Source organism: Brachyhypopomus gauderio, chromosome 3, assembly GCF_052324685.1.
Source record: "Brachyhypopomus gauderio isolate BG-103 chromosome 3, BGAUD_0.2, whole genome shotgun sequence".
NCBI classification, from domain to species: domain Eukaryota; kingdom Metazoa; phylum Chordata; class Actinopteri; order Gymnotiformes; family Hypopomidae; genus Brachyhypopomus; species Brachyhypopomus gauderio.
This window is the reverse complement of record NC_135213.1, coordinates 1,623,506-1,645,022: the sequence shown is the minus strand read 5'-3', so window position 1 is coordinate 1,645,022 and position 21,517 is coordinate 1,623,506. Positions and strand designations below refer to the sequence as shown.

The following is a 21,517-nucleotide window of genomic DNA, read 5'->3' as shown; positions in this document are numbered from 1 at the left end:
AATAAAAAAAATAAAATCAACCAGTAACAGAAGAGTTACGGCAAAACACACCAAAACTTGCAGAAAACAGGACGCAAACGTGGTTCACGGTAAAACAGCCAACATCACATCCTGGTTTTAAAGCTACTTTAAAGGTTCTGATCCATCTTATTGTTATTTGCAACATTTACTTTTCGAGCTGTGATCATTTGCTTGTGAACTATGTGGGAGGACTAACTTAAGACCCAGGCAAACAGGCCAGCCAACAGGGCGGCGGTGGAGTGGACGGCTCAGAACTGGCCTTGGTCAGAAAGATTCCTGCCAGTATCCAACAGAGAGGTAAAATCTTAATCACATCTTTATTTCAAATTACATCTTTTGTCAATCGTTTATCAGTGATGCCTAGAGGAAGATGGGTTCCCCTTTGGAATGAGACTTCTTCAGGTGTCTTATTCATGCTGTGTCAGAGTTCCTCCAAGCCACTCTTCCCTCTGGCTTGTTCCTGAGTGGCATAGTTGCTTAAACTCTACAGTTGCGTTGTAGGCTTAGGAGTGTGCTTTGCAACAGTGTGTGTTAAATGCACTTTGTAGATGAAGCTCACAAGTTGAAGGTCTCGTCCCAGACGGGGTTCAGGTTGCCGTAGATGGTCTTTGTTCTCTTCTTTGTCTTTCCAACCTGCACTGTCACATATGGGTCGCTGGAGCCAGTGCGGTCCTTAGCCTGCAGACCCTGGGCACTCAGTACTACACACACACACACACACACACACACACACACACACACACACACACACAAATAAACATGCTGAGACAATGTAATCAAAGTAAGGCATAAAGCGTCCTGCGTCAACCTCGGTGGCTCGGTGGTATCTCATGGCTTCTATGTGCCTTGCGTTATCACATGCTCATCCCCCCTCCCTACTACTATTATCTGTGGAATCAGTGCCTGAATCACTGTCAAACAAAAGCCAAATCACTGAATGCAGCACAATTCAAATACCATTAGGACACACCCAGCCAATCAGAGGAGAAGATGTGATAAAAGCTTTGCATATTTCCCAGCAGTTTGTAATCCGCAGAGCTCACCATGTGGGAGAATGCTTTCAGACATGGACAGTACTGGGGCGCTAAATCCAACAGTGGAATCTTTCCTTTGTTGCTGTTGTTTTTAAACTATAACCACCAGGAAAGCATCCAGTAAACCCATTTAACTGTACTGATCCTTATTTTTTTTTAAGTACAATTCACCTCTATAGCTGTGAAACCTTGTCATGTGAGTGTTTGGTATCTCATCCTTTTTGTCCCTCAGAGGCCCCTGTAATGTACCTGTAATTGAGATCTTGGCAGACCACTTGGAGGTTCCGTCCAGGACGGTCTGTTTGACGACCTTCATCTGCTGGGCATGACTCAGCTTGGTCACCCCAAAGACGCTCCGGATCACCTCGAAGATCTCCGGCTTGTTCCTCTCCCGGATCTTCATGCGGTCCTTCATGGCAGAGATAATGTGCTGGTTGCGATCCTCCGATCCAGTCTTACTGCTTTTCTCTGCAGCTCCTACAGAGAGAGGGAGAGAGAGAGAGAGAGAAAGAGAGAGAGAGACAGAGACAGAGACAGAGACAGAGACAGATTGGGGACAAACAGAGAAAAAGAGCAGCATGTAAGACCTTGAAGACCTGTGTGAGAGAGCTGGTCCAACTAACAGATGTTTTATGGACTACACTGGGTTTTCTTCACTAGAGCATGAGTCCTGCTGGGCCTCCAACCAAAATTAGCTGGTGGTGTGTATGGAGGCTGCAGTTCTGGGGTTGCTGAACACGTGAACCCCTGCGAGTGTGGGCGGGGGCCCCCGGGGTGCGTCTCACTCTGCAGGCAGTCAGCGTTGAGCAGGTCCTGGCACTTCTCGTGGCACTTGACCCCGCACTCCGTGCAGCGCATGCCCTGTCGGGCGATGCCCCACAGCAGACCCTCACACTCGTAGCAGTAGGTGGGCGTGGTGGCCGTCCACACCTCAAAGTTGTGGGGCGTGGTGCAGGAGATGGGGTAGATCAGAGCCTGCAGGGTCTTCTTGTACACGTGGTTCTTCTGCGGAGGGGTACAGAGGGAGTGACGAAAGGATGAGAAATCATAAAGGAGGTCAAAACAACGCAGGAAAGAACGCGAGTAAAGGATAGAGAAGGATGGGTGAGCTGAGGGATAACATGTGGCTCGTGTTGCAGGGACTGCGTGGATGCAGACACCAGACCCTGAAGAAAGAAGCCTGTCAAATTACTGTCCTCTGTAACTCATAGCATCCCTTCCCAACTGTCTCAGTACTGCGTTAATGGTTAGCCCCGCCCCCTCTGCTAGTGCCGCCTAGCCCCGCCCTCCTCCGGCACTTAAGCAGGCGTGGGAGTGGGCGACGGCCGGCATGATGACTAAGGCGCATCACAGCCTGTGGGCACCTGCCTCTGGTTAACGCACGTTGGACCAGCAAAAAGTTTCTTTTTTAAGCTATGAATCATGCTCAGGTCGTGAGAACGCGCTGCGTAAGGGCTGTTTACTGTATTTGAAGGAGGCAAAGAAGGGGGGGGGGGGGGGGGGTTGTGGGTTTAATTTGGGGTTACCATCAAAGCACTGTAGAAATGCAAGGAAAACAAGTGTCACCCACCCAGGACACAGAGGCAAAAGCAGTAAAAACATGTCAGTTAGACCTGCGTGTGTGTGTGTGAGAGAGAGGAGAGAGAGAGAGAGAGAGAGAGAGAGAGAGAGAGAGAGAGAGAGAGAGAGAGAGAGAGAGAGAGAGAGAGAGAGAGAGAGAGAGAGAGAGAGTGTGTGTGTGTGTGTGTGTGTGTGTGTGTGTGTATGCGAGGTGTCGCACCAGCTCCTCGTCTTTGAGTGAGGGTCGAGAAGCCAGTGCAGAAGAGAGGCCTGCTTTCCTGGACTGCACCAGGGACTGTGGAGAGACAGAGAGAGATCATGAGAAAGAGAAAAAGGAAAGAGTACATGAGAAATAAATGAGACAGAAAAAGCTTGAGACCAACAAGAAGCAAGACAAACCATCAGAGGGACAGATAGGGATCCTGACAAACGAGACATGCGAGAAACAGAGACAGACGAACCAGAGAGACAGACAGACCATCAGAGAGCACTGAACCATCGAATAGACAGATAGAGACAGTTGAACCATCAGAGAGAGAGTGATGAATCATTAAATAATGTCAAGCAAAAGAAGAAAGAACAAACAAGTTGCTCATTAAAGCAGAAAACCCAAAACTACACGACACCCAAATACACACACGGACAAGACGCCCAACACCCAAATACACACACACACCCAAATACACACACGGACAAGACACCCAACACCCAAATACACACACACACCCAAATACACACACGGACAAGACACCCAACACCCAAATACACACACATCACCCAAATTCTCTCAGACACACACCCAAGCATACACACACACACTGTAGACATTCATCTTAAGTACATACTGTTTTGTCCATTACATGCACACCAGTAGACTTCATCTGTCCCAGTAAGACGTACCACAAAGACACCCCCCCCCCCCCCCCCCCACACACACACTTAGGTTCCATAAGTCTTTACTAAACCAAGAGCTTTCATGAAAGTTCCTAAATGGCTCCTAAAGAACAGGCGCAGACAGCGATTTGAGACCAAGTCGTACAAAGAAAAAGGCGAAAGCAGTGAATATTTGAAAGCTAATGTGCAGAAGATGAAAGATTATGCTAAATATCTGTTCAGCATGTATTTACCCATCATGCTGAGAGCAGCAATTAATCTCTGAAATTCTGACTTCATCAGAACACAAACCTGTTTTTATTCCCATTCAGAAACACATCACTCATTCTTCCTTCTTTACATGCATTCTCTCTGAAACAAAAAATGTCCCCAGTGACGGTTTCAGACAAAACAAGCTTGAGCTCGTGTGAAATGTTGTTTTGTTTTCTGTTGTTGGGTTTTTTGTTGCATTTATTTATTTTTTACACTGAATGAAGTCACAGAGAAGTCAGAGCTGGGGATACCTGACCACATGCTCGAGAAGGGTGGGGGACGGGCCAGTGTGTGTGTGTGGGCACATCACGTGAGTGCACATACACCACGCACACACACCCCCACAAGTCACGGAGCAGCCACCGAACGACGTATGTGGGTGACAGACACGCTTTTTTTGTTTTGTTTTTTTCCCCCAATGCCGCAGCCGCCGGGTGCCATCACTCATTGCGACGACTTCTCTGTAACTAATAGTGACGCCTTCATGGTAACTCATAGTGCACCCGCAAGACTCGTGCTGTGGGATGAATGACGGCGGCCTGCTGGCACTGAACCTTCCAAATCCAACCAGCTGAGCTTAGGTCAGGAGTCCCAGCAGGCCAGGACAACGCCGTCCACACAGAAGCGGGCAAACCCAGCACTTTTGTGTATGCCTGGAGGAAATGGTTTCATGTGACTGCTTCAGTAAAGAGCAGGGACACCGCTCACTCAAATGCTTCAATAAAGAGCAGTAATGTTTCTCACATGGCTGCTTTAGCAAGGTAAAGTTCGATTGCTAATGATGTCACAGCCATCTGTGGCCAGTAGCCCGAGGGAGGGCAGAGCAAACTAATTTTCCCCTGTCAATCAAAGCAGCACTGACCAGTGATTGAAGGGAATTGACTAAGACTAAAGGAGTAAGAAAAATCAGTGAAACACCTGCCCCCGACCCAAAGAGAGAATAAGCACTAACCTGATAACTGAATATAGTCATAGTGCTTCATATGACTGATGTCTGATTGTCTAGAAACTTATTTTTTACTCACCATAGCCTGGATGTCATGTCAGGAAAAAGGGCAGAACAAAAATACCATTATTAAAGATGAGCAAAAACAGTCCCAATGCACTAGTCATCACAACTCTGCCTCATGCAACATGCCTCATTACACATTGCACATGAGAACAAGGCATCAATCCTAAAGACACAGAGTTTAACTTTAATATTAAATGGTGCACTGTAAATTGTTACAAAATTATGCGCGAGACTCTCACCACTTCGCTAACCAAGGGGAAAGGTTTTCTCCTCCGGAGATCAGGCATGCTGTCAATACCAAAAATACCCACTCCACTAGAGAGAGAGAGAGAGAGAGAGATTGTAACAGTCAAAACAAAATCAAAACAAGAATCATGATAAAGATAACAGAAACCAACAGCAAATGCAATAAAGTGAGAGTCCAGTAAACAGAAGGACAAGGAAGGTTGAATACTCTGGCTTGGTCAGGGAGTGTTTACTGGGGTCTCCATCGCTAGTCTGGACCTGCATGGACAAAAAGACAGCCATACACAAAACATGAAATCAATTTCAAACCAGGAAGAGAGAAATACAGTGATGTAATAGTACAGGGTTAACAACAAGGGGCCTGGTAGTTCAGCAGATTAAGTTTCAGTGGCAAATCAAATCAGATGTCGCCAGTATATTGTGTGTGTGTGTGTGTGTGTGTGTGTGTGTGTGTGTGTGTGTGTGTGTGTGTGTGTGTGTTTGTAATAAAGTAAGCCATGCAAAATTCATATGAAAGTCTAGTATTCAAAGGTGTTGGTGTACACATTCTTTAAATAATCAGCAAGAACAGCATATGGGATTTAAATGTAATTTAAAAGTACCAAAAGACTCAGGTGTGGAATGATGTATGCACATTAGTGACAAGCATGCATGACGACCACGTGACTGTTTTTGAGGGAAGACGACCACGTGACTGTTTTTGAGGGAAGACGACCACGTGACTGTTTTTGAGGGAAGACGACCACGTGGCTCTTTTTGAGTGAAGACGACCACGTGGCTGCATTTGAGTGAAGACGACCACGTGGCTGCATTTGAGTGAAGACGACCACGTGGCTGCATTTGAGTGAAGACGACCACGTGGCTGCATTTGAGTGAAGACGACCACGTGACTGCTTTTGAGTGAAGACGACCACGTGGCTCTTTTTGAATGAAGACGACCACGTGGCTCTTTTTGAGTGAAGACGACCACGTGGCTCTTTTTGAATGAAGACGACCACGTGGCTCTTTTTGAATGAAGACGACCACGTGGCTCTTTTTGAGTGAAGACGACCACGTGGCTCTTTTTGAGTGAAGACGACCACGTAGCTGTATTTGAGTGAAGACGACCACGTGGCTGCATTTGAGTTAAGACGACCACGTGGCTGCATTTGAGTTAAGACGACCACGTGGCTGCATTTGAGTGAAGACGACCACGTGGCTGCATTTGAGTGAAGACGACCACGTGGCTGCATTTGAGTGAAGACATGCATGACTATATGAGGGACCACGTGACTGAGGATGACCAACACATAGCACATCTTGGACCCAGTACATTCCTCATCTCAGATGAGTCTATATTAGCCACACTACTGACACGTGTCTGGCAGGGACAGCAGCAGGGCTGAGTCACACCACCATCTCCTCGACTAAATGCTGCCGTCAACAGCGACTTGCGGGTTTATCTTCTACTGCAGCTGTTTTGGACTCTGCATTATGGATCATTTCATACACCCTGCTGAATCTCAATCATTGAGTTTTTACAGTAGGTACCAGCTTAAGGCAAACAAAGTGATAAAAGACTGAAGGCCATTAGAGGAGTACTGTGAATCCAAAGTCAGGGGTCTTCTTTAAGAGAAGATAATGAACACATATGGACAAGAATGGCAAGGATGTGTTCTATGGTTATACAGGCTTGTGCATGATCAAACATCCATATTGCAATGAGTGAAAGCATGAAACAGCATTGTTTTGGTTGTTTAATGACATCATTGATAAGACAGAACCTGATCTTCATCCTGACTGCCATCTGGAATCAAACAGAAACACAAACTGGCATGAGAATTTTGAACAATTACCATCCAGAATGAATCATCCCACTAGCAATGAATCACATCATTTAAGTGAGAATTGAAAGTGCATATGGATCGGAAACAAAGAGACTTTGGGGAATTTTCTATCGATGAAGTCTTGAGCTCATGAATGTTTTATGGACATGTATAATTCATTTGAGCCCTAATTTCCTCCTCTACTCTTATGTCAGGTTTGCTTTTGCTGACTGCAATTAATTTGCCCTGAGCTTCGCAAACAGTGGGCACCGTTTACAAAAAAGACGCCCAAAACACCCACTGGCTCTTTGACTCAGCAGTCGCGATGCCTGGCACAAGATCAAAACATGCAAAAAGGATAAAAGGGAAAACAAGACATTTCTATAAGTAAAGAGTAAAATCCAATGCAGATGTCTTTAGAGGGATTTGATGATGACTACTCAAATGGAAGATGAAAGTGAGCAGGTTAAAGCCACCAAGGCTTTGATCACTCGTCATAGCTACAGAAGCTTCTGGGGGATATGGGATTGACACACCTAGAAACCTCTTACCAGAGTGTCATTTTTACACACTTCAAAGGGAATCTGAGATAACTTCTCATTGTTTATTGAGCAGAAAATGTGACTAAGTTACAGAGTACCGACAAGCCTCTAACTAAACTACAATACCTGGCATCGCTTAAACTTTAAGGATGCTGAGATGCAGAAGAATTTTACTGGGGTAAAAGTTCAAAGGAAAATACCTGGGTTGAAATCATCTTGAGAGGACGTGAATATGGTCACCATGCCGACGGCTCTTCTGCTCCCTCTCTTCTCTCTAAGGATCTGCTGGAAACTCCTCATGCACTTCAGCCTCAGAGCATCTCTCTCAGCAAACTCCAGGTGATACTCTCCTGCATCTTCAACTTCTGCATGGAGATCTACTTCAGGATGTTCTTCAGCCTCTACACAGAGATCTACTTCAGGATGTTCTTCAGCTGTGAGATCCTCTGATGTTTTTCTCTGCTCCTCAAGAGGTACCATCTCCTCAGCAGAGATGGAGACCAAGTTTGATTCTCGTAAGAAATCAGTGGTATGTGATGATGTATCCCTGGAGGCACCCATTTCAGAACAATGACTTTCCAAATGCTTGCTATTCTTCAGAGAAAACTTTAAACTGCCCTCTCCTGGCTCTGGTATAGCATCGCAATGGTTTGATAAAGAACTGTATTCCTTTGATTCAAGATATCCAATGTCAGTTTTGTTGACTTCTGAATTATTGATTTGAACTTCAGTCTGAAGAGTCTCTACACAAGGCATTTCTGTCAGAGGTATGTCCTGAATGGGTGTCTCACTATCATTGTCCACCCCTAACTGAGCCTCCCTACAGTGGGACAAGGGTGGGTAAGAGTCAGCTTTTTCCATTGCTGAAGTTTCCCCAGTTGTGTCTAGCTTCTTTAGTGCCCCCTTTAGCGCGGTTTTGAAATCGAGCACTGCCCTGCCAAACCTCAATCCCATGTTGCTGCCCTCTGTATTGTTTGTCCCCTGTTCTGTGGTGTACAGACCAGAGCTTGCTGGGTACTGAGCCTTCCAAGTCCTGTCAGTTAATGGTGAAGTTCTACCTGTATCAACACCACCATGTACAGACTTCCCGTTCAAAGTAAAATGTCTGTAGTTTTCACTGGAGGAAGTAGAAGCAGAGTTATGACTCAGCTCCAGAGAAGTGACACAGGGCTCTCGCTCACATCCATACACCTGTGTTGTGTGATATGCAGAACTTCGAGAACAGTCACAAACACCCACAGATTCACTGGGCTCCAGTCCCTCAGAATGCAGACCCATCTTGCATGTCTGTGGTCTATTTTTGGGTCCATGCCACTCTTCCCTACTGCTTGTGCTAACGGGAGAATTGTAGTGTCGACTGGATGACATGGATATATGCTCTGAACTGCTGGTGGTTGATTCGTCCAGGGTAATTCCAGCACACTCATTCCTAGAAGGGTCCCAAGTGTCTACCTCTCCTGCACAGCCATTTGTCTCCTTGAAACTACCTCGTCTGGAGCATGGCTCCTCTTCACACCATCTCATCTCCCCAGTCCCACTCTGTCTCAGCCCTGAGCGGTCCCAGATCTGCCCCTCTTCTATGGGGACTACCACCCCAGAGGAGGGTCTCTCTTTATCAGACTCGGACTTAGAACTTTGGCCTGAGGAAAGTGAGCTGGTACTGGGACAATCTTGCCCATCTTGGTGCTCAAGGAAGCTCAAATTGAGCTTCCTTCCGACTGCACCTGGGGTTGTGTCTGTTCTCTGCTCAGACACATCTTCAAATGAATTGTGGATGCTACCATCAGCGCTTGAGAGCATAGGAGCCCTACAGGACTGTCTTTGGGCTATGAATTCAGATTGCTGGGTACAAGAGGCTTCACATTGCCCATCAAATACACCTGAGCATTCAACATTACGGGGCTTGTCATAGCCCTTACAGAGGGGACTGTTAGATCCATGATGAAGGGAGGGTGGACACAGCCCCTGGAGGGTGGACACAGCCCCTGGCTCTGTCTCAGGAACTGGCCTTGCACCTGAGCGAAAGCCTTCAATCTCCAGTAAAACCGCATCCACACAACTGGACACCTCTTCAACAGATCCATGAACAGACGACAGATACTTCCTCAGGTCGGAAATTTCCTCTTGGATTTTATTGATTCCTCTTAGCTCCTTCAGTATGTGCTCAATAATGGCACTTGACTCTTCCTCTTGATCAATTTCTTCATCTTCCTCCTCAATCTTTTCCTGGATAGCCATGTTAAACTGATAAAGCAGAGAATCCTTCTGATACATGGATTGCCCACCAGTCAGCCCCCTGCCAAACACCAACCCAGACCCGTTGAGATCTTGGGAACCCTGTAACTCTTCTGGCTTGCTGGGTTGTAGAGTGCAAGGTATTCTGATACCACCTTCTCGGTTCAGCTCGACTTCTCCGACACAACACGCCCCAGCCACAGCATCCTGTCCTTTTCCATTTGCAGCCTGGGAAGGCTGGCAGGCTTCAGCCGGGGCCGATCCTCTCCTATAGTGCTCCTGCACCTGCATGGCATCCTCAGCCTCTCCTTCATCCTCCTCTTCAATCCCAGCATAGTAGAGTCCTGGAGCCTGGGTAGAGTGGTCGACAGAGCCCTGGAGGAGGCGGTGTATCTTCCCACGCAGGACCAGAGCAACCCTGGGGTTCGGCTGTCTCCTCTTACTCTTGGGCCGGCCGTGCGGTGTGACCCCTGTACCGCCCTGGCCATTGCAGCGACTGCGGGAGAACATTTTTGATTGGCTGCTAGAGCAGCTTGAAAAGGCAGCTCCCAGTTCCAGTGCCAAGAGTCCGATTCACATTATGAGTTTTAGCACAGAAAAATCAGCTGAGAGCTAATTGGGGGATTTTTGCATGGCTGAGGGAAGGGAGGGGAAAAAAGCACATAAAATTTCACACACTGCAAATCACGTCTTTCATCTAGACAATCACAGCAAAACTGAAATATCGTAGTTCCTTTACATCAAGAGGAAGTCCTTGATATTGAAATTCCCCTTCCTCTCTCATCAAAGAAAGTTAATGAATCTACTGTGCATCACTATTGTCCCAACAGCGTTCCAGCACCAGCTTGCGTGTTTCAGACCGTCTTCTCACCAGCCCACAACACTTCGGCTTACGCCAATGCTGCTCGGCAGTCTGTCCACCAATCCGAGGCATATGTTAGTACATATGTCAACTCCACGTTACCAAATGTCAAATCAGTTCCTGTATTGAAACGTCAGAGGATGACCGCATGCAGTACATGCTCAAGGCAAATAGGCCTTTAATTAATGTGCATTATGACAGAGCCACCAATTGTTTACGAACAAATTATGTACACATAAGATACCGGAATTTAGTTGCAATAATGACGGTGTGGTTAATCCAAACACATTTACAGTTGCTTACACACATATACGCACGCATACACCTGAACTGAAGAATAACGTGACAGTTGAGTTATGTACAACAGTAAATGTTATATAATTGCTTGCTAGCATTTACAGAAGTGTGATGAGGTTGAGTTTCACTGTTCTCTCATAGAAACCTGTAATTTGTAAAGGACTGATTCAGCAGTTTCTCTCTCACACAGAAAATATGCAGAGCATGATGCACGCACGTTTAGGCAGAATATGATTGACCTGGAGCACAAACATCACTGACAAGGACAAATGCGACTCTGCAGGACTCTGCAGGACTCCAGAGGTCTCAACTCAGCATCATTCAGTAATTAAGCATCTGCAGAAAAGACACGTATGAAGCAGATTCTTCCCATGTCCTGCGAGACCCTCACATCTGGAGACGGCACAGACATCCGACACACGGACCACAGCAATCAACAACTGCTACATACCTGTTAGGAAACACGCACCCCCTCCCCACACTTTCACACTGAGACACACATACACACACCCCACTTTCACACCAACACACACACATTCACACACAGGCTACATCTTTCTCAAAACTGAAGCAATCACTGGATCTCTCTCCCTCTCACATCAATGCATAGTATTATAGTACTTTCATAACTGAGAAGCTATACCCACCCACCCATATACAGATACACACAAACACGTGTGTGCGCACACACACACACACACACAAACCCACCCACATACCCATACCCTACCCATAGACAGACGCACACACACACACGCATCCGCCCACAGACTGATACACATACAGACAGATGCACGCACAGGTTTAACTGAGATTTCTAAGTGAAATCAGCTATTTATGATATTACACGTGCCAAAGAAAGAAAAGATAAGGTTTCAGCAGCTCTACCACGTCCTGAAGGCTGGGACATAAATGCCAACAGCTCTACCCACATTTTCCCCACAGTTCACTAAAAGATGCTGAACAGTTTATCTGAACTATGAGTCTGGAAGATTCCACCCGACTCCATGGCAACACATTCAGCGCAGCACACTGCACAGAGTAGGTGAGCTAACCATCGGCTCACAGAAGAAGCACCTTGATTAAACCTCCTGTCCAAGAAGTCCTTCGCGTTCTTTAACCACGGTGCCATGTATGACTGTGTGATTTTTTTAATGACTCTTTCAAAGCACCAGTTAGCCGAATTCACTGGAAATGAAGTGGACGCTTGCAGAATGTGTAATTGAGAATGCACCGTGAGGTCATTAAAGTATATACAAGTCACAGAATTGCCTAGAACGGTGTTCAAATTCACTCCCGGCATGAATTCCACAGCACACTAGATTTCTGAGCTTCTGAAAGCCAAAACTAATTTAACTCCTCGTGTAATGATAAATTGTGTTAGACTAAAGGAATCCTAGCATGCGCCTGATGTAGAAGGGTGGATGCTTCACACCTACATCTCTCTTCCTCTCCATCTCTCCACAGCCACTCGTTCTCTCCCCGTACTCACCATAAACAAATCGATCTGTGCCATTCCAGAAAGTTACACTTACAAGAGGAAACGGAGTGGTTGGAGGGGTAATTTCACAGTGGAGTCATCTACATCTGCTGCCCGCAGCACTGGGGCTTCTATGTGAAGGGGAAGCACATGGACTTTACTCCTTTTCCTCCAGGAAAAGGGAAATGTTCGTTTTATCTCCTATTTCTTTTAGAGGAGTAAGCTCGAGTCCTGCAGGTGAAGTGCAGGTCTGTTCTCAAGCCCAAGCCCACAGCCTCCTGAGGAGTGGCCGACGTGAACTGTGCTGCTCTCAAGTGAAAGTAAACACCCTCTTCCAGTGGAAACACCAGTAGCGGAGCAATCACTCACTTCACTGCCCTGTACTGGCTCTACTGGAATGGTCCGGGTTGGACTGGTTCCAGCTGGACTAGTCTTAACCGGACTGGTCCGAGATGGACAGATCCCAGCCGCGTAGGAGTCACGGGTGAAACGCGTACTCTGCTGCAGCTGGACTCCATCACACCACCTTTCTGTCCCGCCCATCACACAGCAGGCACTGGTGCGGTCCCCGCCAGCCCACGAACCGTGGCCATGGAAACCATGCACTACCTGCGGGCAGGTGCACTCAGACAGCCCTGTAGATATCTCCCGATAAACACACCAATTAGCCAAAGAAGGCTGTGTGTGGTTAAGTCCTTCCTCCCATCCCTCATCTCCTCCTCTTCCTCCCGTCTCTCCGTGTCATCTTCTTTTCCTTCCATGCTTATTAAAAAGGTTCCTCAGAATCCACAGAACATAGGCAAGAGGAACGGAGACGGAGCAAAGCAGGAGAGAATGAGCAATGGACAAGATGGTGAATGAGAGATGCATGATAGGTCAGTTCCACACCTTTGATCCATTCTGGGGTGGGGTCCATTAATCACAACCCCAGCAATACAACAGAAGTTATTTAAATTTCCTATGGGGAAATGAATGGAAATGTGGAAATCAGTCACACCAAGGGACTGGAAGAGTGTTGGTGCTAGATTGCTTCTGGTTGTAGGAGTAAGCAATGGGTTAGAAAATCTGAGCGCTCTAGTTTTCCAGGTGATGTGATGTAGGACAGGATGGTTGTGGAAAGGGATTATTTCAGTGTTCTCGATCTGGGAAGAGTTCATAAACTGGGAGGTGTTCTCAACCTAGTAAGTATTCTCAGTCTGGGACTTCCCCTGCCTAGCACCTGGTTTAGCTGCTGAAGTTTGAGTATAATTAGCTCAGCTGAATCAGTTCCAGAAACAGGAGGGAACAGAGCAGTCCTGGAGCAGACAGGCTGCAAGACAACGCGATGCTGATTCTCTGCTGACGGCTGTGTGGTTGTCCACTCCACCACATGGATCACCACATGGATCAGGTGGTCATGATCAAGTGGGTGATCGATTGGCCAGGAGATGCACCTGTTATTTAAATGGGGTGGAAATGCTTCGTTGCCACAGAGTGATTTTTTATTTTTCAGAATGGACACAAGCGATGCTTTCAGGCTGCAACACTCCACTCACTGACAGCGTCCCTGTCCCTCTTGCACCAGGACGTTCACCATCACCTCACCAAATCCCAGTCCCTCACCCAGGAGAGCGGCTGTGTTGGTGTTGCCGTAGACACATCATGACATCCCGTGTTGACGGACACGTCTCTCTGTGAGCAGACCTTACGGTCGGGGAGCTGAGACATCGCTGAGATCATCTTTATTTCTGTTGTCTTTATTATTTAGGGGTTTGAAAGCCACTGACTCACATGCATCACCTACAAGCATTTCTCCACCTCCATCTCTCTCCCACCCTATCTCCAAACTACTTACTCATATCCTAACAACTTACATATGTCTCTTTCATCTGTCCCTCCATCCTCTATCCCTCCTTCTCCAGCGCTCTCTTTTCCTCGACTCTTACACACTGTCTCTGTCCATATAGCCGCCAGCACACGGATCTGATCTGGTGAGAAGAATACAAGCCTCAGCAGCGCTCAGTATGTGGTTGTGTGTGTGTGCGCGGACGTGTGTGCGCGTGTGCTTGCATGCGAGAGAGAGAACTAATATGAGTTTGATAAGAGTAATTACACAATCTAAAAACACTGATATTTACTCTGTTGAGAAGCAACTGATATACTGTGTGAATGAGAGAGACAGAGAGAGAACGACAGAGAGAGAGACAGAACGACAAAGTGAGCAACATAGATAGAGACAGAGAGCGAGCAACAGAGGGAGAGAGTGACAAAGTGAGAAAGACAGAGATAGACAGGGAAAGAGACAGACAGAGAGAGAGGGGGGAATGTAGTAAAGCCCTAAAAATAATAAATGTAAGAAAGAATATGGATAACACGTTGGACTGTTTCTAGGCTATATATATATATATGTTTCCAGTATATCTCTTTCTAGGCTCTTCCAGGGCCTTTCTCTGTCCAAACATCATGCTCCTTTTCATCAGTAATGTCTGTGCAGTCATTACCACACACAGTGAACCCCCTCCACACACAGGTCTGCTCCTGTTCAACACTAATGTCTGTGCTGTCGTAACCGCACACAGTGGCACAGGCTCGGTGACAAAGCTTTTACAGCAGCAGCACCACACGCCGTGGTCTTTTCAGAGCCATCGATCCACAGACTCCCACGCTGCTCCTCAGAGCCCTTTTCAGCCATCAGCGCTGCTCCTGTTTAACAAACTTTAAGAAATTATTCCAGTTATTTATGGCCTGTTCATTTTATAGCTACACACTCTGTCAAAAGCTCTGTCAAAACACACTGTCAATATCAGGCCAGTATACAGGGTGCGTGCGTGCGTGCGTGTGTGTGTGTGTGTGTGTGTGTGTGTGTACAGGAGGGTGTGTGTGTATACAGGAGGGTGTGTGTGGATACGATGTCATCCCAGACACTCACACGCTGACACACTACAGTCACACACTAAGGTCAAACACTAGCACTATACCCTCACACACTAATTTCATACACTACAGTCACACATTGACACACACTAGCACTAGACACTCCTGCACCTGCACTGTGCTGAAGTGCTCTAGGTCCTGATTTGGGATCACTCCCTTCAGTCACTATTAGCCTCACTCTCCCTCGACCACACTCCCCGACATGGTGGCCTGTGTCTGTGTGTGTGTGATAGGCTGTGAGATTCACACCTCGTGACAGTGTCTCAGGATCCTACACAACCTCTGTGTTTAATTCACTGATCTTGACCTATACTGACTCGACACTACATTTACATTTACAGTATTTAGCAGACATTCTTATGCAGAGCGACTTACAAAAGTGCTAAACACACAGGTTCATGGCAGATGCCTGTATGTTAGATTTATGTAACGTTTGTTGTTTTATGAACTTTATACTCCTGCTATATCTAGCTAGATACAAACACAGCTCACACACACGTGTACCCACCCACACAAACACCAAACACACAGCCTAACCCTCTCATTTCCAGGGGGTGCTGTACTATAACTGACCCTCAGCTCTGAGATGCGGAATGCTGCATTTCTTTGCTTTGTACATGCACTGAGCAATGACAAAGTGAATCTTAACCTCAAAATAACTTTAGCTCAGTTTATAAATACCTGCGGTACAGCATTGCCTCACCAAGGCAACACGCCTGTCACGAACACTGCCCTGAACTGGGCAGGACTGCACTGCCTAAGGACTCAAGCGTCCTCATTCTCCCTGGACGGGACACTGGACCCCGACTTTGATAAGAGAGGAGAGGGACTCTGGGGTGATATCAGGTGTAGTCTGAAATCACACATTTAAAGTTAGACTTGTTTTATGGAATAATAAGATGAATTTCAATTAAAGAGAGCACAAAAATTCACCTTATGGAAACAAATTCTAATATTAAATCAGGATACAAAGAACACAGAAGCTTTGACACTCCACATCCCCACCCTAAACCCTACACCTGCACTCCACACCCCCCGCCCCCACCCCACACCCTCAGCCCACACCCGAGAAGCTCAGACTCACCTGCAGACGGCATGAGATCTGATAATCCAGCACGCTCAGGATCTACAGTTCCACATCGAGTCGTTTAAACATGGGCTAAGGTTCGACCCTGTCCCCGACATCCTAGGACTCAAACTCACTCATCATCTCTTCTGCTTATATGTCCACATCTGCCTTAATCTTTACTCCTCCGTACTCCTTCATTCTCCCTTTCATTCTCTCTCTCCCTCTCCTTATCTCTATCTCTCTCTCTCTCTCTCCTTCTCTCTCTGATGCTGTAGCTTGTTGCTCAAACCACATCCACACTGTCGAGTGTTTACACTCACTCTAACTCTCCCCCTCCCGTCTCTCTCTCTCCCTCTCTCTCTCTCTCACTCTGTCCCTCCCTCACTCACTCCCCTTCTCTACTGTTTGTCTTCTAATTCTTTTATCTTTCATTATTTCCTTCCTCATTCTGTCGCTTATATCTCACTAATGTCAAGACCATCGATACCACTGCAAATGTTCACACCGCTATAAAAATCAGCCTCTCACTGCACACACACAGTCGCACGTGTACACTCACATGCACATACATACATACACACACACACACACACACACACACACACACCTATACACACACACACACACATGTATACAGAGACACAATCAGTCCACAGTATCAGCAGTAGGGAGTCATCTCCTCAGTGCATAGAAATGACTGTGATGAATTAAACAGCGAGGAAAGAAAAATGAATTGCACTGCAAAGCAGCCACTGGTGAACATGTCCACAGCACCTTGGGAACTGGAAGGAAACTGGAGCAGATAGAGAGCTGGAGTTCCGAGCGTCTGTTCTTCCTGGCGTAATGGGGAGGGAGGTTGGTGTGGGGGTTGGTTTAGGATGGTCTGAAAATGAGGGGAGCTGTTTTGTGTGTTAAAGACCCCTGAGGCCTGGACCCCGTGTGCCATGCTAGATCCAAAAGTACTGAATTCCGTGGAAACGTACGAGCCTTTGACTCAACAGTGTGCTTCTGCTGTTTATATTACATAGCATAACACTGATCTGATCTGAAAGGTGAGCGGGAGAAGTGGGTGGAGCAGATGAAGTGGGTGGGGCACATTTAGTGGGCGGAGCACAAGTGATCTGCTTTAAACAGCTCCACTACGCACTCGCAAACGGGCAAATGACAGGAGAGCAGCAAGGTAGGGGGAGGAGCAAAGCCCATTTCCATGGTGACTTTCAGCCAATGTCATCCTACATCCTACTCCAATCCCTCAGAGTTAGTATTCTATACGAATCCACACTCACACTCACACACACACACACACACACACACACACACACACACACACAATCCCTCACAGACACACACACACTGGTCTCTCTCCAGTTCTCACACTTTCCCTTTCCTCGCTTCCTCTATTTCAAACATCCATGTTCTTTCTGATCCTCTCTTTGGTTCACCGTCTTCTCTTGCTCTCCCCTTGTCCCTCTTCCTCTCTCGTTTCTCCATCTCACATTCCCTGTCTATCTCCATTTCTTTCTCAGATACATTTCCTTCTCCACAGACTTCTCCCGTGTCCTCAGATCTATGCGCAACTTTCTTCAAGTGTGAAAACAACTCGATCCCCTATAGAGAGATTCAAAGTCTGGCGAGTCACCGGTGAACATGGAGACCAGCGGGTCACGTCTGACTCTGCAGGCCCACACTGTTCTGCTCCTGACTGAATGATCAGTGGGTCACTGTGCATACACTATAATCACACCTCACAACCCTCCACAACCTCGCCCAGAGAGCACAGATGTCAAACAATGCTAGAGGAGACCAGGAGATCTGAGCTCAGACTCTCGGCAGCTCAAACTCTCAGAACATCAGACATGCAGAAGGTCAGACTTACAGAAGGTCAGACTCTTGGAACATCTCGTGGAACATCCGTCTGAAAGAAGTGCCAGGGGTTTGTTGCACATGGCCACACTGCCCACTGCTCGTATATACAGTGTGAACTGAGCCAACACTTATTCAGGCTCTTCACAGTCGCTGTCCTCCACTGAAACACCCGATGGTGTGACTCCACCCATCCCGTATTCTCCCACACACCTTCCCCTTGGTAACCTCACACTTTAGTCCTACTTCAGCAAGTCGTCTTTTTAATCTGATTTCCTACTGAACCATTTTTCCGTAATTTTTGGGATGTCAAAGAGCTGGTGAGATGGTGCCAACCTGCAGCTTTTGTTCGTTGAATACTCTTAATTCACTGATATTCATGTATGTGTCCCATATCTGCCCAGTCCACCCATGTATCTGAACCCTCCACCCCCCCACCCACGTGTCCATGCCCTCCATCCACGTGTTTGCCCCCCTATCCATATGTCCGTACTCCCCCTCCACGTGTCTGCCCTTCCTAGCACACGTGTCTGATGCTGAGCAATCATCATCAAGTTCTTTTGTAAGTCATTTGTAGGTCGTCAGGGTGAAGGATCAAGAAACTGTCAATCATGGAAACTCTGTGCTGGTGATTTTGTGTTCAGAAAAGAAAGAGAAAAGTCAGACATTGACCTATTTCCTGGTCGTCACAAAGAGCATATTATGGGCTGTCTACCCCTCAAAGAGAACGTGATGTAACAAATGTGTTAACAAGTCATGAATATTACATAAGGTTCAGAAGGATGGAGGGAAAAAGTATTAGGTTTCGGGAATAGAAAATCTGACAAATTAAGATTCTGCATGATTTAATCTGCATGTCAGGTCATTTCAAAATACTTATAACTGATAACAATACGACAATTGTGTGCTCTGGCCATAGCGTTTGTCTACTCTGGCCATAGCGTTTGTCTACTCTGGCCATAGCGTTTGTCTACTCTGGCCATAGCGTTTGTGTATGGACACACCCACACACAGGGCTGTGCCAGTACAAGGCTCTAATAAAATAAACACCACCACCACAATATAATAAACATACCACTATAATATAACACCACCACTATAACGTGATCAAATAAACACCACCTTACAATCAGTAAAGAACAGAGCAGAAACAAAGCTTACGAACTGACACACCATCAACCACGCAGAAATCAAGGTTGCGTTTCCATAGTAAAGTTAATCTGTTGCCATGGCAAATTATTCATTGCAGAAATATAGCCACTTCAGATATAAAATGTTTTTTGCTAGTGGAATTTAATCTAATGTGAACTAATTAAATATTTCTAAATCATTACTGTACCTTAAAGGGTACTCACCAGAACTGAAGAGCTCTTCAATACAGTACATGCTAATATGTTATTCTCCAATTATATTTACTTATAAATTATAGACTAAACAACCAAAAACACACCCACACCCACCCACCCACACACACACACAGATCAGCGTGAATACGTCCCCAGACATCTAAACTGTCAGACACTGAAGTGAGGGGAGGTGACCAGCATGATCCGTCTCCTCCACAGCACTTTTCCTGTCATGACATTTGTAGTCGTAGGACAAATCAATCCTCAGATCCAGAGACCTCCAATCACACAAGCACACTGCTGCAGAGGGGAATGCTGGGCCACACACACACACACACACACACACACACACACACACACACACACACACACAGCCCCAACCAGATTCATGTTCACCACTTCACTGAAAGACACAGGTAGTTTGATGGTATTTAAAACAGAGAACGCATTCCCCCCCCTTCTCCCCACACTGTATCAGGCAACCTTTAATCCAATAATCCTAGTCCTGCTCCCAGTCCCTTTCCTGCAGTGTTATTACTGAAGCCAAAATCCTCCGCCACATCTGGATTTGCCGGACCAGGTAGGTTCAACTCTGCAGGAATGAGGAGCATTAGCTAATCCTTCCTGGACACACGTACGGTAGATGGAGGCTATGAAAGTGTGCGTAGAAAGATGTTAATTATGAGGGCCTTTAGGCAGAGGGACGCAAGCGATATTGTATACATTTTAGAGACGAGCACAAAGAAATTTTAATTATACATTGTCCTGTCTGTGTTTAATAAATGTTTAATAATTTGTTTAAAAAAACCCTTTTTCTTCTGACCAAAACTCTGTTATCAGTAAGACTCTATCAAACTCTCATCTCTGACCACCAGGAGACATGGCTAACAACAACTGCACTACACACTCACGTTGCACTAAATGCTATAATTGGCGTGTTAATTCTGCAAGGGTTTCAAGGTCTGTTCTCTTTTGGTCCTTTAGCATTTCCATGCTAACTAATTGGTTCTGTTAAATTAGCATATGTATGCTAATTGATTCGCTACATTCTATTAGCATACATATGCTAATTTATGGGTTCAGTGAGCTGCTCATTATTTGTAAGTCATGTTAGCATTTCTGGCCCGAGTGATGCTTTTGAAAAGGGAGTTATGCCTCTAGAAAAAAAAGCCTTCCAGGAAGTCAAGTACAACATAATTTATTACATCTTTTGTGTGTGTGTGTGTTATTACTATATTGTTACAAGACCTTGATATGCCACATGTGAATCTCAATCAACTGAACAACCAGACCAGGTCAAGAGAGCAAGAAAACACTCAGGTAACAAGAGAGGAGAGTGGGGGGGGGGGGGGGGGGGCAGAGGGGGAGGGGGCAGAGGGGGAGGTGACAGAGGGAGTGGGGGGGGGCAGAGGGGGAGGTGACAGAGGGAGTGGGGGGGGCAGAGGGGGAGGGGACAGAGTGGGAGGGGAAAGAGGGAGTGGGGTGGGGGGCAGAGGGGGAGGGGACAGAGGGAGTGGGGGGGGGGGGGCAGAGGAAGTGGGGAGGGCAGAGGGAGAAGGGGACATTGGGGCAGACAGCAGAGAAGATAGAGAGAGGCAGAGAGGATGGAGAGAGTGGTGTTTCCCCCCTACCTCGTGCAGTTGTGTCTGGACTTTATTTACGGCCTTGAGCCAGCACATACGGGAGGGAGTGAGAGGAAGGGGGCCAACGTTGGCAGAACTGAATAAGGAAGAAACACACAAAACATCTCAGAATGGAGGTGTGTAGGAAGCTAACCAAAACAAAAGCAAAATGTAATTTCCTGAACAAAAGTTTATTCTTTAATATAGCTCTGTTTACAATGTACAATACTCCCTGTAGAAAGCCTTTAAAGACTTGAGATTAAAGCATGAAAAGATTTCAGATAAAAAAGTTGCAATCACGTGTCCGTCCCCCCCACCCGCCCACGTACCTCACATACCTCTCCAGCTTTCTCTCCTGATCAACGAGCGTTTTGGCAGATAGGCCTCCATCCGTCTTCTCCTCCTCCACCCTCACATGCACCTGCCTCTTGCCCACCTCCGCTGCCTCAGAGGGCAGCTGCGGT

The 21,517-nt window shown here is 46.6% G+C and overlaps 1 protein-coding gene across 1 annotated transcript in view; it reads right to left on the bottom strand.

Annotated features, from left to right (window-relative positions):
- LOC143509941 (protein unc-13 homolog B-like) overlaps positions 1–16,505 on the bottom strand; it is a 51,934-nt gene extending 35,429 nt beyond the window's left edge. Inside the window, exons 1-9 of the mRNA XM_076998854.1 lie at positions 16,238–16,505; positions 7,567–10,236; positions 6,783–6,805; positions 5,228–5,277; positions 5,007–5,088; positions 2,836–2,910; positions 1,841–2,060; positions 1,305–1,532; positions 581–722 (exon numbers count right to left, since the gene is read on the bottom strand). Coding sequence (XP_076854969.1) covers positions 581–722; positions 1,305–1,532; positions 1,841–2,060; positions 2,836–2,910; positions 5,007–5,088; positions 5,228–5,277; positions 6,783–6,805; positions 7,567–10,111 — 3,365 coding nt within the window. The 5' untranslated portion in view covers positions 10,112–10,236; positions 16,238–16,505. The remainder of the gene's footprint in view (positions 1–580; positions 723–1,304; positions 1,533–1,840; positions 2,061–2,835; positions 2,911–5,006; positions 5,089–5,227; positions 5,278–6,782; positions 6,806–7,566; positions 10,237–16,237) is intronic.
- Between the last annotated feature and the right edge of the window lie 5,012 nt (positions 16,506–21,517).